Below are 14,203 nucleotides of genomic sequence, written 5' to 3' on the forward strand. Positions count from 1 at the left end.
AGACCTGTGGCTCAGGGAAGGGGTTGGAGTGAGATATAAAAATTTGGGCGTTGTTGGCATATGGTTGATGTGGGGGAGTGAATGAGATCACCCAGCAAGGGATGTAGAGTTAAAGAGAAACAGACTCCAAGTAAATGGAAGCTAGAAGGGGGATGTTCGCCTAGTCTAGGAGTTTAGAAACACACACCTAGGTGCAATGTAGTTTTTCTGACCAAAGTATAGCATTGTGCTTTGGTTTATAAATTTGCACAGTGTTCATATTTCATTGGCTAGGTATTGAGTCTTGGCTGTGTCAGTCATTCTTAGAGGTTGATTCCTGCCTTCACAGAGCTTGTGATCTAGTGGAGAGCCTTAAATAAGAAGCAATTAAACAACAACAAGCGTCATCAGTTAGTTATACTGCAGGCTTCAGTGTTATTGCCAGGTGCTCTTTTAGGGTCCTATGTAAGACTGGCTCCAAAGCCAGACTCCGGAATTAAAGTCACAGGTCATAATAGGGAATAAGATTATATTTGAACAAAACAACTACCAGGCCTAAAACTAAATGTAGATTATTTCTTTAGAGAAGCGCTTGAGAATGTTTAAAAACTGTGATAATATACACTGAAATTGCCAGACTGGTGGTGGCGCAGTGGATAGAGCATCTATCTGGGACGCTCGGGTCCCACGTTCAAAACCCGAGGTTGCCGGCTTGAGCACAGGCTCACTGCTTTGAGTGCAGGGTCTGTGACTTGAGCATGGGATCATAGCCATGACCCCATGGTCCCTGGCTTGATCCCAAGGTCGCTGGCTTGAGCAAGGGGTCACTGGCTCAGCTAGAACCCCCCTTCCCCCCACCCTCCGTGGTCAAAGCACGTATGAGAAGCAATCAATGAACAACTCAAGTGCTGCAACTATGAGTTAATGCTTCGCTCTCCCTTTCTCTATCTCTAAAAAAAAAATAGATATAGATATATAATTAATTTGGTTTCAGTTTTTGCAGGAAGCTGGGTTTTTGAAGTGTGTAGGGCAGAAATTATGCCAGAGATTACTTATGCAAGTTGTCTGAGGCTGAGCCACTGTCTCTGAGTCAGCCCCACACAGACACGTTTTTTCTCGTGTTGTAACTTTTCTTTTCAGTCGAGCACCAGATGAAGCAGTTGGCTTGCCTGGAGGAGCCATGTTACACAAAAAAACTCTGTCTTTAAATCACAAACCAGCACTTCACATAAGACCTGCACAGTGAGGGAGGTGTGCAGGGAGCTGGGACCACTGCGCTGTCCACCCCTGCCCTCGCTCTGTCTCTCTCCTCCCCATGAGTATGCTTGAGTACAGAAGTGTGTGTGTGTCCGTGCGTGTGTATAAAATGATATAGTGCAGCTCCACTGCATAAATATTCGAGTCAAATGTGCATATTGAAATTTCTTAGGTTTTTTTGTTTTCCTATGTGCGTGATTGCTCTGAGACTTGCGTGAAAGGTGAAAGGAGCAAATTTCATTTCCATTAGAACAGAAAGTTCCTGAGCCTTCATATTATACAGTGAGATCCCAGTCTAACATGATGGCTGTTACCTTGATATCCAGGGTTCATTTTGAGAGGTTATCTAACTAAATGGTTAAGAACACAGCACTGGAGTCAGCCTGTCTAGGTGTGAATTTCTGCTCCAGCCATCACTAACTGTGTGACCTTAGGCAAAATACTGCCCCTCTGTGCTGCAATTTCCACGTCTGTAAAGTGAGGAAGATGATAGTACCCACATTCTTGGGGGTGTAAGAGGAATAAGTAAGTTAGTCCACGTAAAGCACTTAGAATTGTGCCTGGCAACTCTGTAATCAGCGAACTATGAAGGTGAAGTGTTAGTGCTATGACTATATTATGCATGGTAAGATGGTAGCCAGGCTAGTGAGGACAGATTTCCCCCAGCCCACTGTCACTCAGTCACTTCATGTGGAGGGAAGAGTCCCAAACTTGTCCCGTCTTCCTCTCTTTTAACACTGGGGATGACTGGTCCCTGATAGAACTTAGTGGGTTGTCAGTTACAAGCCGCATAGCCAGAGACAAGGAACTCCCTCTCTTCTTTAAAATAGAAACCCCCTTCCTTCCAAATGCACTTGCAGTGGCTATGTCTAGAGTCCTCCAGGAGCAGTGTGGGAGGGGAGCCGAGAGCCTGGTGTGTGGCGTGGTGCCTCGTGCGGGATAAGGAAGATAGGCAGCCAGCCAGCGTGTGGTCTCCGTTCTGTAACGTGCTGTCAGATCGGAAGAGGATGATGGTTCTTCTCTCTCTAGCTGAGCTTTTCCATCAGCCCCCTCGAGCTGCCAACTGGAAGACCCTGGTTCATATCTCGTGGGCTCCTTTGTCTCGAGCAGCAGCAGAGAACACACCCTCGATGTGTGAGTCGGTGGTAGGAGCCCCAGCTTGGAGCCAGTTGTCCAGACCTCATGTTGTGATGCCTCGGAACATCTCCCTCCCTGAACACCTTCCCTGACTTGCCGATAGGCCCCCCGACACTGACCTCCTTCCAATGGGAAGCTGCAAAGTTGAAAACTTGGCTTTCAAGAAGAATAAACCCATTAACTTCTTGGACTTATTTCTAAAACCCCACACAGTAGATAATATAGATATAGATATAGATATAGATATAGATATAGATAGATATAGATATAGATAGAGATAGAGATAGAGATAGAGATAGAGATAGAGATAGAGATAGATATAGATATAGATATAGATAGATGGCCTTTTGACCAACAACAGTGTATTACAATTTTCCCCCTGGAGGGTGTGTTAGATCTTGTTCCCTGTTAACTGCTTAAGGGTTAAAAACCATCGCTGTGGTCACTGAGGTCAGACACCCGAGTCCGTGCACTGGATCCAGCCCACAGATGTGTTTGGTTTGGCCCACACACTTGTACATGCATATGTCAGTTAGTTGCAACATAACAAAAATTGAGAGATTTTACATAACAGTCTGCATTTCCAACTTCTTGGGATTTTTAAAAATCCCAAACCTGACAACACTGGGTCTTCCCTCTCTCCCACGTGGAACAGCCTGCCAGGTGGGGGAGCAGCACACGGTCGGCCCCCACTGTGCCATGGTTCCCCACCTGCTGCTCCTTCCCTAGTCCCTGGGGCATTGCGGTTTATAATTTTCTTAGGGCCTGGTGCCACTTTTTTTTTACAGTATAATCCCAAGTGAAAAGTGAAAATTCTTCTCGTTGCTCTCATGATTTAAATGTGACAGGATGCTAAATACTGAATCTCAGGCCTCTGCCCTCTGCTTTAAGATGGAAAACTCCGAAGTAAAACATTGGTTGTGTCATTTATTTAAAAATCACACAGTAAAAATTCTCCTCGCCTGATGTGTTCCCTGAGTCAGAGAACAGTCTCCCTCTCTCTCTCTCTCTCTCTCTTTTTTTTTTTACCTCTTTCATGGTGGCATTTTATGCTTTTCTGGTTGCTACCAGTAATACAGGCTAAACAGCAACCCAAAGTTGCACCCTCTGGCCTTGTCCTTAGTCATCTGCTTTTAAAAGGCTGCTGAGACGGTTGAGGTTATAGGCTCTATCTGGGGAAGGGAGCATGCAGATCTGGAGGGGAAATGTTTCACTTCCACAGAGCTGAAAACAGCTGTGGGCCCCAGAATACAAAGGTAATGCGTGCACAGTATTTATTTCTAAGTTACTTTCCCTGGGAAGCCATTTGCTTCTCTCTCTTTTGAGCTGCATGGCCAACCCCTCCCCCAAGTTCCTGCAGGGCCCCTCGCTCTCCACGGTTCCGACAAGCATGCATCCATCAGTTGCTAAAATCTGCCCCAGCTCCAATTCTTCCCCAAGTTTCTTTACTCTGTAGATAGAACAGGTGCATTTCTGGAACTACCTGCCAGCCCTGAGGGCATTCAGAGCATGACAACATGAGGCCAGGCCAGCAGTCCATGAAAGAATTGTATCAACGAGAGTACAAGGCGGCGAAATTATTACTGCATAGAAGTTTAATCAGTTTGCAAAACTGTGAAACACTTTATTGGCTTTGCATAAAAATCCATAAGTGAACAACATTAGTGCTTCAGTCCATTGTCATCATTGTCTCAGCTTACTGTAGAGGTGTTTTATTAGTTTGTGCAAATTCCCACAACTCCAATTTCACACCAGGTTATGGATTCCTTCTTTGAAACGTTTTCTTCGCAGCTTCAGTTAGTCTGAAATTTCAGAGCATTGAGCAAGGCCCGCTGAGCTAGGACGTGATCTAATGAGATTGGACTGTCAAAACAAGAAGCACCAGTCCAGTCTGTGGTTACAAGGGTTTTGAGGAGGAAATGTTAAAACTCTGCTGTGAGAACCTCAGAAAGATAATAAAACATGTTAGGTTGGGAACCGGTTTCTGTCTAATTTCTATGGTGATAGGTGAGACATTGGAACAGAAACCCTTGGAATAGAATGAGGTGCAATTAAGTAAGCACAATAGATGGTATCTCTCTATTGGGAAACGCTAATCGTTTGTGTAGTTAGCAGGATGAGACATCAGAAAATGCTGGAAATGTTTTGCTAGGGCTCTGAAGGTTACTTGGGAGACTAGCTCCAAAAATGCCCAAATAGAGAAGATTCATCATCGGTTAATAACTCATCAGCCTGGAGTCGGAAGAGTGAGAGTTCCTTTCCTAGCCCTCCAACTGAGCTGCGGGGCCAGTTATGTAACCTTTTTGCTCCTCAGTTTCTTTATCCCTAAAATGGGAATTGGGACATGATAGAACCGTCGCGGAGACAAAAAGAGGTAATGCGTGGAGGATGCTCGGAGCAGCACCGAGCACATGACAAGTACCCAGTAAATGACAGCAATTGCTGGAAGGTTAAATGGAAATCCGCAATTGCTTGTGTTTCAGCTGGTTCACATGGTTTTTAAAATAAAGACCAGCATCTTAGTTTTTATTTCTAAGTTTTCTGTAATTACGTTAAAGTCCCGTTGCTTTCCGTCCCTTTCCCTGGCCTGTATGCTGTATCTCCTTCATCCTCCGGTAATCTTTTACTTTCCCGGCCAATCTAATGAACGATCTAACGCCTGGATTAGCCACTCTAATGAATAAAGGCCTGACGCCCCATCGGAAGAGAGGCTTAGGCTGACTGTGGGCTGAGTCATGGGCATCTATTTCAGGCTTCCGGAGCTCTCTTTTCTGTTTCCTGTCCATTTACTGAAGATGATACATTTTGCATCATCCCTACTGCTGAATTACAGTGTAATGATGGACAAGATATGTTGGTTAAATGCCTTGTTTGTAATCACTTATAATAAAGCATTAATAAAGAAAATAGTGGATTGATGAATTTATGCAGGCAGCAAGGGGAAACCCAGTGCTCACGATGATGTCACTCTTGGTATGTTACATAATTGCTACAGCTGAAACCTGACTGATTTTACCAGCTTGATTTGGGGTCACAGTTACATCCTGGTAGTTCCTACCTTCAGCGCGTCTCCCTGTTTTAACTTGGAGGGAGGGTTTTGTTCTGGAGACCTGACTGTGGCATTTGTCCTTGCTGCCCACCCGCAGAGGACGCTGACCTGCACACCCACAGCTAGAAGCAGAAGCAGACCGCTCCTTCCTTCTACCAGGTGACAGACACCGTGAAGAAAAGCACTCAAAAGCTCTGGATGGAATTAGACACCAAATAAAAATTCCCTTCAGCTCAGTTCTTTGCTTCATTTGAAATCCATAATCTTTGTAGAAGTCCAGGGTGGGGGTTGGGCAGGGGTATACACAGGATTGTTTGATGTTTCATTTTTCCCATAAAATCTCCAAAGAAGTAAGCTCATTTTCACTTTGAACTCTCAGAAACATGGAGAATAGAAATAGTTCATTTGCTCCAACATAGTTTATGATGTCACTGGAGATTCTTGTTAAAATTGTCAGCATGAGTATGCCATTCAAATAATAAACCGTGCTTTATTCATGGTGTGGTGTGCAACATGTCAGCATTTCCCCTTTCTTTCCTGTAAACTGTAACTTTTCTGGTGATTAGCATTTGAAACCTTTTCCTGATTAAGGAATTGTCAGCTGAAATCATCAGGGATTTCCCCTGTGCTGTTTTGAAAGAAATCTGAAGAATTTAATGTGTTGCTTGGAAATGAAGAAATTTGGAATACTTTCTGTCATTCTAAATGGTGAAATAGAATCAGAGATGGTTGTTTTTCTTGAAATGAAGATAATAACAGCCAGGGAAGGAATAAGAAAAACTTTAGGTATTGTAGAGCCTTTAAAATATTTAATAAGCTTTGATGTACTTGTGATAGTTTAGGAGCTAAAACTGAAATAGAAACATTAAAATTTCAGATGCTTGGAAATTGGTTTCTTAATTTAATTTCCTGACTTCCTCAGAGTTAACAGAAACCTTTTTTGTTTTAAAACATTGTTAGAAAACCTTAAGTATCCTTCCATGTTGTGTCCATAGTGCCACTAGAACACAGAGGGCACATGGGGTAGAAAGCGTCCTGGACAGGACCAAAGGCAAAAGATCTATTTTAGGTGCAAGGGTTACATAATGAGCTTTCTACCCAATGGCAGTGTGGGCTGGGGTGAGCAGGGGACAGCTGGTTGGTGTGATACAGACAGTGGGCCTGTTTGAGAAAAGTGGTCAGAGAGAAACCCTCTGAGTGAAGGTGACATTTGAGCTGAACCAGAAGGGATCATAGGGATAAATGGGAAGAGCTCAGCAAGCAGAAAGGAAAGAAAATAGCATGTGCAAAGGTCCTGGGGCTGGAATATATTTATGTTCAAGAATGAGAAGGCAGATGAAGGTGGAGTATAAAGCAGGGGTGGTGGAATAAGACCTGAAAGTCTTATTCCACCTGTTACAGGGAGAAAAATGTCAGCAATTACATTCATTTTACGCAAGCTCATTTCTCCTTTCGGAATCATCCCAATTCTAAAAACGCCATGTGAAAAACACTTTAAAGAAATAGTAAGGGCCTGTATGCTTAAGTCTGAGCCAGCTGCAAGCTCCAAATTTGTATTCCACAGCAGATAGGCTGTACTCTTCGCGGTAAAGAGCAGGACCTCATGCCCTCCTAGCCACACGTCTCTTGTCAGCTTCCACCTGAACTAAGGAGACTGAAGCAAATCCTTAAAACTGGTTATCTCGTGACTGCCCCTCTCTCTCCACCCTCAACCCCGGTATATACATTACACGTGCCCCATTGTTCCTTAATGCCCCATGTTACTTGGTGGACAAATGTGACACTGCTCAGTCCGGTGACAAAGAAAGGAAGTAAAAACACACAATTTTACTTTCCTTCTCTAAACAGGTAAGAGAAATTGGTTTTGCAGGACCAAAGGAAAAGTCAGTGGAGTCAAAGGGCAGAGACACGATTCGGTCTACCAGCTGTTACAACAAGCTAGTGGCAGGAAGCCGCTGATGCTCTTACTCTCGTCCTCCAACCAGCGAGGACCTTCTGGACACCCTGTGTGACCATATCCGGCTATACATCATTTCCAGAATAGTCCTTTAGAATCATGGAAGGTGAAGGGGATGGGCATGAAGTATTCAAGGACCAGTAATAAAATACGGTAGCAAAGATGCAGAGATTTGAGGTGGACGGATGTCTGAGACAGTGTGTTCAAAATAATTTAATAACTAGCAGCAAAGTCTTTGCTGCCTAAGTGGGTGTGGAAGCAGCAGGCTCACGCCTCGCTGCCGTTACACGCTCACACGGAGCGTGTAGACTAGAATCGCGCTTTTCTAGGTTTCTGGTTTCCTTCAAGGAGCCTGGCATTTTAAACACATATCATACCCTCCTCTTAAAATCGATCCACCCAATTTGACGTAGTTTCTACAGTGTTTCTGCCATAAACAGCACACGCATAAGCTCAGTACAATTCAATTTAATGATATATATCTAAGCTCGATATTGTGAAAAGCATATTGCCTAAGACCCTGCACTCAAATGACTAAGTGTCTTATTGGGAAAATAGACCTTACCGAAAACAGTTACACAACATTATAGAGTATAGGACAAGGTACAAAGTCTATTCTAAATATGTTTATGATACGGGCAGTCAGTACATTGGTCACCCAGGGGAGGGAGAAACTTCCAGAGTCATCAGGGGAGGGTCTAGGCTTTAGGAACTATCTTATGGCTGACCCGGATGTCTTAGAATAGTCATAGCTTTGGGTTTCATGTCACCCCTCCATCTTCCCAGCAGACCCTAAGCTAAGGATGAGTCCATCCCAGGGAGAATGAGACACTGATTTCAAGCCCGTTGTTCCCTTTGTATACCTCTACTCTCCTCCATTGTAATGGGCAGGTGCATTTACATATAATTCATATCCTGCATGTTTTAGTAATCAAGGACAGTTGCCTAGCAGAAATTTTAATGAGCATAAGTTACACAGACTCAGTATAGCAACACTTACCTAATTTCAGTTTATAGAAAAGAAAAAAGAAGAAACTAAACTGTCTCATTAATTATGAAGTTAGGATATAAACTCCTGTTACTATTGTGTACATATGTGTATCGAGGAAAGAGCAAAACCTGGAAGCCACACAGGAAAGGATTGATAACTCAGACTAATAAAAAAATTTAGGTTTTTTATGGCACAAAACACCTCTTGAGGAAAGACTAAAGAAAAGCCATTAACGGAAGCGGGAAATTGTAATTCATATGGTAGAGGCTTAATTTCCTGTACAAGTTGTACAAATCAATAGGAAAATGACAAATGAATTTTCTAAAAATTCAAAGGACATAAATAGGCAGTTCCAGAAAAAGAAATACCAGTTACCAGTAAGCAAATATGATATTTAACCTTACAAAAGAAATGAAATTAAAGAAACTTTTTTACCTATCAAAGTGATAAAAGTGTAAAAAAGTCACTTGTTTAAAGTGCACCTACCCTTTAACAATGACACTGTGAGTAATTTATTCAACAGATAGATCTACATGTTTAACCAAAGGTATGTATGCAATAATGTTAATTGCAGCATCTGTTATATCAGCTAGAAACTAGAAGCAAGGCTTCAGCTTCTGATCAAGATGAAGCAATGTGGACTATATTTAACCTCCACTTGAAACATTTATTCATTCATTCATTTAATTAATTAATTAATTGACTTGAGAGGAAGAGAGAGAGACAGGAACATCGATCCGTTCCTGCCATGTGCCCTGACTGGGGATCAAGCTACAACCTCTGCACTTCCGGACAATGCTCTAACCAACTGAACTATCCGGCCAGGGCTCCACCTAAAACTTTTAAAACAAAGGGGAAAAAAATGACAGAATATATGAAACGGTAGCACTTAGAGCATTGGATACCACCTGTTGGAAGGCAATGATCTTTGAAGACAGAAAACAAAAAAAGCCCAATGATTGCCTCAGCTTGCTGCCTAGAGTCTCCAGGCCACAGTACAGGAAGGTGAACATAGTGGTCTCCCTGATTGGAGGAGATGTAGTTAGTAGTCCAGGGAAGCCAAATGGCTAGGCTAGAACGGGCGCTGCACGGAGACAAACCCAGAGAGCTGAGGATATCTCCGAGTGTCGGGCATATGCATGTGGGAACACAACCCAAGGGCAGAGAAAGAACAATCTAAAGGGTTAGAGAGAACAGTGCCTGGAACTCACAGAAGAATAGCAGTAGTTAGTGTCTCTTCTCGATAACCCGAACAGAAAAATAATTTCACAGTGTAGGGGCATTAACGTCTTACCTCAGCAGTGGGGGGAAATTAACTATAGAATAAATACAGCTCTGGTCACCCTGAACAAATCTTAAAAGCAAGACCCAAAAGGATCAAACTGTTCCCAGTTAATTTTAACAGCATCCCAGAACAAAAGAATGTTTATAAGAAAGCAAAAGTAAACATTACCTCACTAATAAAAAATTACCAGGCAAGCATAGTAGCAAGAAAAGACAACCCATGATTGGGGGTGGGGGTGGGGTGGGGGGGTAAATCTATTGGACTGACCCTGAAATGTTGAAATGATACTGATATAAAAATAAGTAGGCCCTGGCCGGTTGGCTCAGCGGTAGAGCGTCGGCCTGGCGTGCGGGGGACCCGGGTTCGATTCCCGGCCAGGGCACATAGGAGAAGCGCCCATTTGCTTCTCCACCCCCCCCCTTCCTCTCTGTCTCTCTCTTCCCCTCCCGCAGCCAAGGCTCCATTGGAGCAGAGATGGCCCGGGCGCTGGGGATGGCTCCTTGGCCTCTGCCCCAGGCGCTAGAGTGGCTCTGGTCTCGGCAGAGCGACACCCTGGAGGGGCAGAGCATCGCCCCCTGGTGGTCAGAGCATCGCCCCTGGTGGGTGTGCCGGGTGGATCCCAGTCGGGCGCATGCGGGAGTCTGTCTGACTGTCTCTCCCCGTTTCCAGCTTCAGAAAAATAAATAAAATAAAAATAAATAAATAAAAAATAAGTAAGCAAGAGGCCCTGGCCAGTTGGCTCAGCAGTAGAGTGTTGGCCCTGCGTGTGGAAGTCCTGACTTTGATTTCCAGCTGGGGCACTCAGGAGAAGTGCCCGTCTGCTTCTCCACCCTTCCCCCTCTCCTTTTTCTCTGTCTCTCTCTTCCCCTCCTGCAGCCAAGGCTCTGTTGGAGCAAAGTTGGCCTGGGCACTGCGGATGGCTCCATGGCCTCCACCTCAGACGCTAGAATGGCTCCAGTTGCAACAGAGCAATGGCCCAGACGGGCAGATCATCGCCCGCTAGTGATCATGCCAGGTGGATCCCGGTTGGGCTCATGTGGGAGTCTGTCTCTCTGCCTCCCTGCTTCTCACTTCAGAAAAATACAAAAAATAAATAAAATAAATAAGCAAGAACATTAAAATAATTGTTATGACTGCATTCCGTATGTTCAAAAAGCTACAGGTAAGGTTGCCCATGTTAAGTAGAGACATGGAAGATACATACATCTGAATTAAACTTCTAGAGATGAAATCTACAATGGCTGAGATTATGTAAAAAATAGGAAAACTGGATATCAGGAACAGCCCAGACATTACATAAGACAAGATTAATGAACTGGATGACACAGCAGTAAAACCTATCCATAATGAAACACAAAGGAAAAAAAGACTTAATTTTTTAAATTGAATTTATTGGGGTAACATTTGTTAATAAAATTATATAGGCTTCAGAGGTACAATTCTATGACACATCATCTGTATATTGTATTATGTGCCCACCACCCTAAGTCAAGTCTCTTTTCCTCACCATTTATCCCCTCTTTACTCTCTTCTACCCTGCCCCTTCCCTCTAGTAATCACCTTACAGAAAAGACTTTAAAAATGAACAGAGCATCAGTGAACTGTGGGGCAATTTATGTATGTCATTGAAGTTCTCAAAGGGAGGGGCTGAAAAAATATTGAGAAATAATGACTGAAATTTTTCCAAGTTTGATGAACATTGTGAGCCCACAGATCCAAATTCAAGAAATCTAAGCACAAGAAACATGAAGAAAAATACACCAAGGCGTATTATAATCAAATTGCTTAAAAGAAGTGATAAAGAGAAAAATGTTAAAGCAACTGGTGGGGAAAGGACATTTTACCTACAAAGTAAACGCAAAGATGAAAGCACATTTCTCATAAATAGTGAAACAGTGGAGCAAAAAATTTAGTCCTGCAAGGAAAAACATGTGTCGATCTAGAATTCTATACTCAGAAGAAGTATCTTTTTTAAAAAAGATGAGATAAAGACCCTTTGAGACATATATAATGTAGAAAAGTTCATCACCAGCAAAGCAAACCTGCATTATAAAAAATGTTAAAGAAAATTATAGGTAAAGTTGGATCCACACAAAGAGGTAAAGAGTGCTATAAATTATAATTGTGTAGCTATAGATGAAATTACTTTCTTTGTTATTTTAACCATTTTTAGATGAGCATGGACTTTTTAAAGTAGAGGTAATAATGTTTATATCATATGCAGAGGTAAAATATCTGCCAGCACAGAGGCCAGGAGAGGAGCACTGTATGGAGTGCAGCTAATGCAATGGAGGAAAATGGATTTCAACACCTGCCCATACTGAAAAAGAAGGAAGGTCTCAAAGAAATCATCTCAGGTTCCAGGCAAGCGAGATTTAAAGTAAGCATATGAAAGGAAAAATAAAAATCAGAGTGGAAATTAATCAAATAGAGATCAGAAAATTAGTAGAAAAACAAAGTAAAAGCACATTGTTTGAGAAGTTCAATACAGTTGGTAAAGGCTCTAGCCAGACCTTAACCAACTGGAATGAGAGATGTTAAATCAGCACAGTCACTACATGTATTAAAAGTGTAATAAGTTAAAATTATTAACGACTTTGTTCCAGGTAAATCAAGGGCATAAGTGAAATGGACAAATGTCTTTAAAGCCTCAAACTGCCAATGCTCACTTAAGAAGAAATGGATAACCTAAATAATTCTATATCTATTTTTAAAAAATTGAATTGTAGTAAAAAAAAAAAAAAATCCACAAAGAAAACTTCAGGTCCAGATGGTTTCGTGATGAAGTCTACCAAATATTTAAGTAAGAAATAATACCAATTTTACACAAGTTTACTCTAACAAAATTGAAGAAAATACTACTGAACACATTCTATGAGGCCAGTAATACTCTGATACCAAAACCACAGACTAGCATTCCTCATAAACATAGATGTAAATTCTTAAAAGAATTCTTAGTAAATGGAACCCAAATATATATACAATATATAATACATCATGACCAAGTTGGGTTTATTTTATGGATGCAAGGATGGTTTAATATTTGAAAATTGATCAGTGTAAAAAAAATTGATCAGTGTAATTCACCATATTAACAGATCAAAAAGAAAAAGGCCATGTGATCATTTCAGTAGATCTAGAAAAAGCATTTGACAAAAATCCAATATTGATTCTTGATAAAAACTCAGCAAACAAAGAATAGAAGGGATCTTCTTAAACATAATAATGTGTGTCTATGAAAAACCTATGGGTAATGTACTTCATGATTTAAAAAATGAAAGTTTATTCTCTTAAGGAAACAACCAGGAATGTCAGCTCTTACCAGTTCTATTCATCTTTGTTCTGGGGATTCTAACAAGTGCAATAAGGCAAGAAAAATAATGTTTAAAGCATCCAGATTGGAAAGATATCAGAAAAATATTGCTACAAGAAATGTCTGAGATTTTACTGCCTATGTTTTCTTCTAGGATGTTAATGGTTTCATAACTTACACTTAAGTCTTTAATCCATTTTGAGTTTATTATGTATGATGTAAGGTGGTGGTCTAGTTCCTGTGTGTGTACGTGTGTGTGTGTGTGTGTGTGTGTATCCAGTTTTTCCAATATCATTTATTGAAGAGACTGTCTTTACCACATTGTATGGTTTTGCCTCCTTTATCAAATATTAATTAACCATAAAAATGTGGATTTATTTATGGATTCTCTATTCTGTTCCACTGATCTACAAATCTGTTTTTCTATGCCAGTACCATGCTGTTTTGATTACTATGATCTTTTAATATAGTTTGTTATCAGGTACTATGATACCTCCAACTTTGTTCTTACGATTGCTGAGGCTATTTTAGTAGACAAAAAAGCTGTGATGCATTCACATAGTGGAATATTACTCAGCCATAAAAAAGGAGGAAGTCTTACCTTTTGCTACAGTATGGATGGACTTGGAGAGCATTTCATTAAGTGAGATAAGCCAATCAGAGGGAGAAGAGTGCCATCTGGTTTCACACATATGTGGAATCTAATGAACCAAATGAACTAACAAGCAAAATAGAGACAGATTCATAGAGAGAGAGCAGGCTAACAGCTATCGGGTCAGGGCATTGGGTGAGAGAGGTGGAGAGATAGAATGAAAAAGGACCAAAAATAAAACAAAAAAAGCCACTCATGGACATGGAAAAACAGTGTGGAGATTTCCAGAATGGTGGCCAAGAGGTAGAGAAGGGAATAGGGGTGATAAATGGTGGTGGATGAAGACCTGACTGGGGGGAGGGGTGAACTCACTGTACAGTGTACAGAGATGTGTTGTAGAATTGGGCACCTGAAACCTGTGTGGCTGTGTTAACCAGTGTCACCCCAATAAACTGTACAGAAAGGAGTTATGTGCACATTGAAATGTCTGTACTTTTGAAAGTTATATTCTATAGTATGTCCATGGACTGGAATGCTGCGCAGCAACACAAGCAGAAACAAACTGTTCATACATGCAGCAAGGAGCTAAACAAAAAGAGCACACACTCTAGGGTTCTTTATACAAGTTTACATTTCAGATTGA

General features: G+C 41.7%; 1 protein-coding gene across 5 annotated transcripts in view; it reads left to right on the forward strand.

Annotated features, from left to right (window-relative positions):
* The window catches only part of NSMCE2 (NSE2 (MMS21) homolog, SMC5-SMC6 complex SUMO ligase), a 233,262-nt gene that overhangs the window by 187,125 nt on the left and 31,934 nt on the right, over positions 1 to 14,203 (forward strand). The window contains exon 5 of one of the 5 annotated variants that reach the window (XM_066379490.1): positions 5,520 to 5,538. The exons of the other annotated variants lie outside the window; for them this stretch is intronic. Coding sequence (XP_066235587.1) covers positions 5,520 to 5,521 — 2 coding nt within the window. The 3' untranslated portion in view covers positions 5,522 to 5,538. Of the gene's footprint in view, positions 1 to 5,519; positions 5,539 to 14,203 lie in introns of those variants that run through there. 5 annotated transcript variants of the gene reach the window in all.

The sequence above is a fragment of the Saccopteryx leptura genome, chromosome 3 (assembly GCF_036850995.1).
Source record: "Saccopteryx leptura isolate mSacLep1 chromosome 3, mSacLep1_pri_phased_curated, whole genome shotgun sequence".
Lineage (NCBI taxonomy): Eukaryota > Metazoa > Chordata > Mammalia > Chiroptera > Emballonuridae > Saccopteryx > Saccopteryx leptura.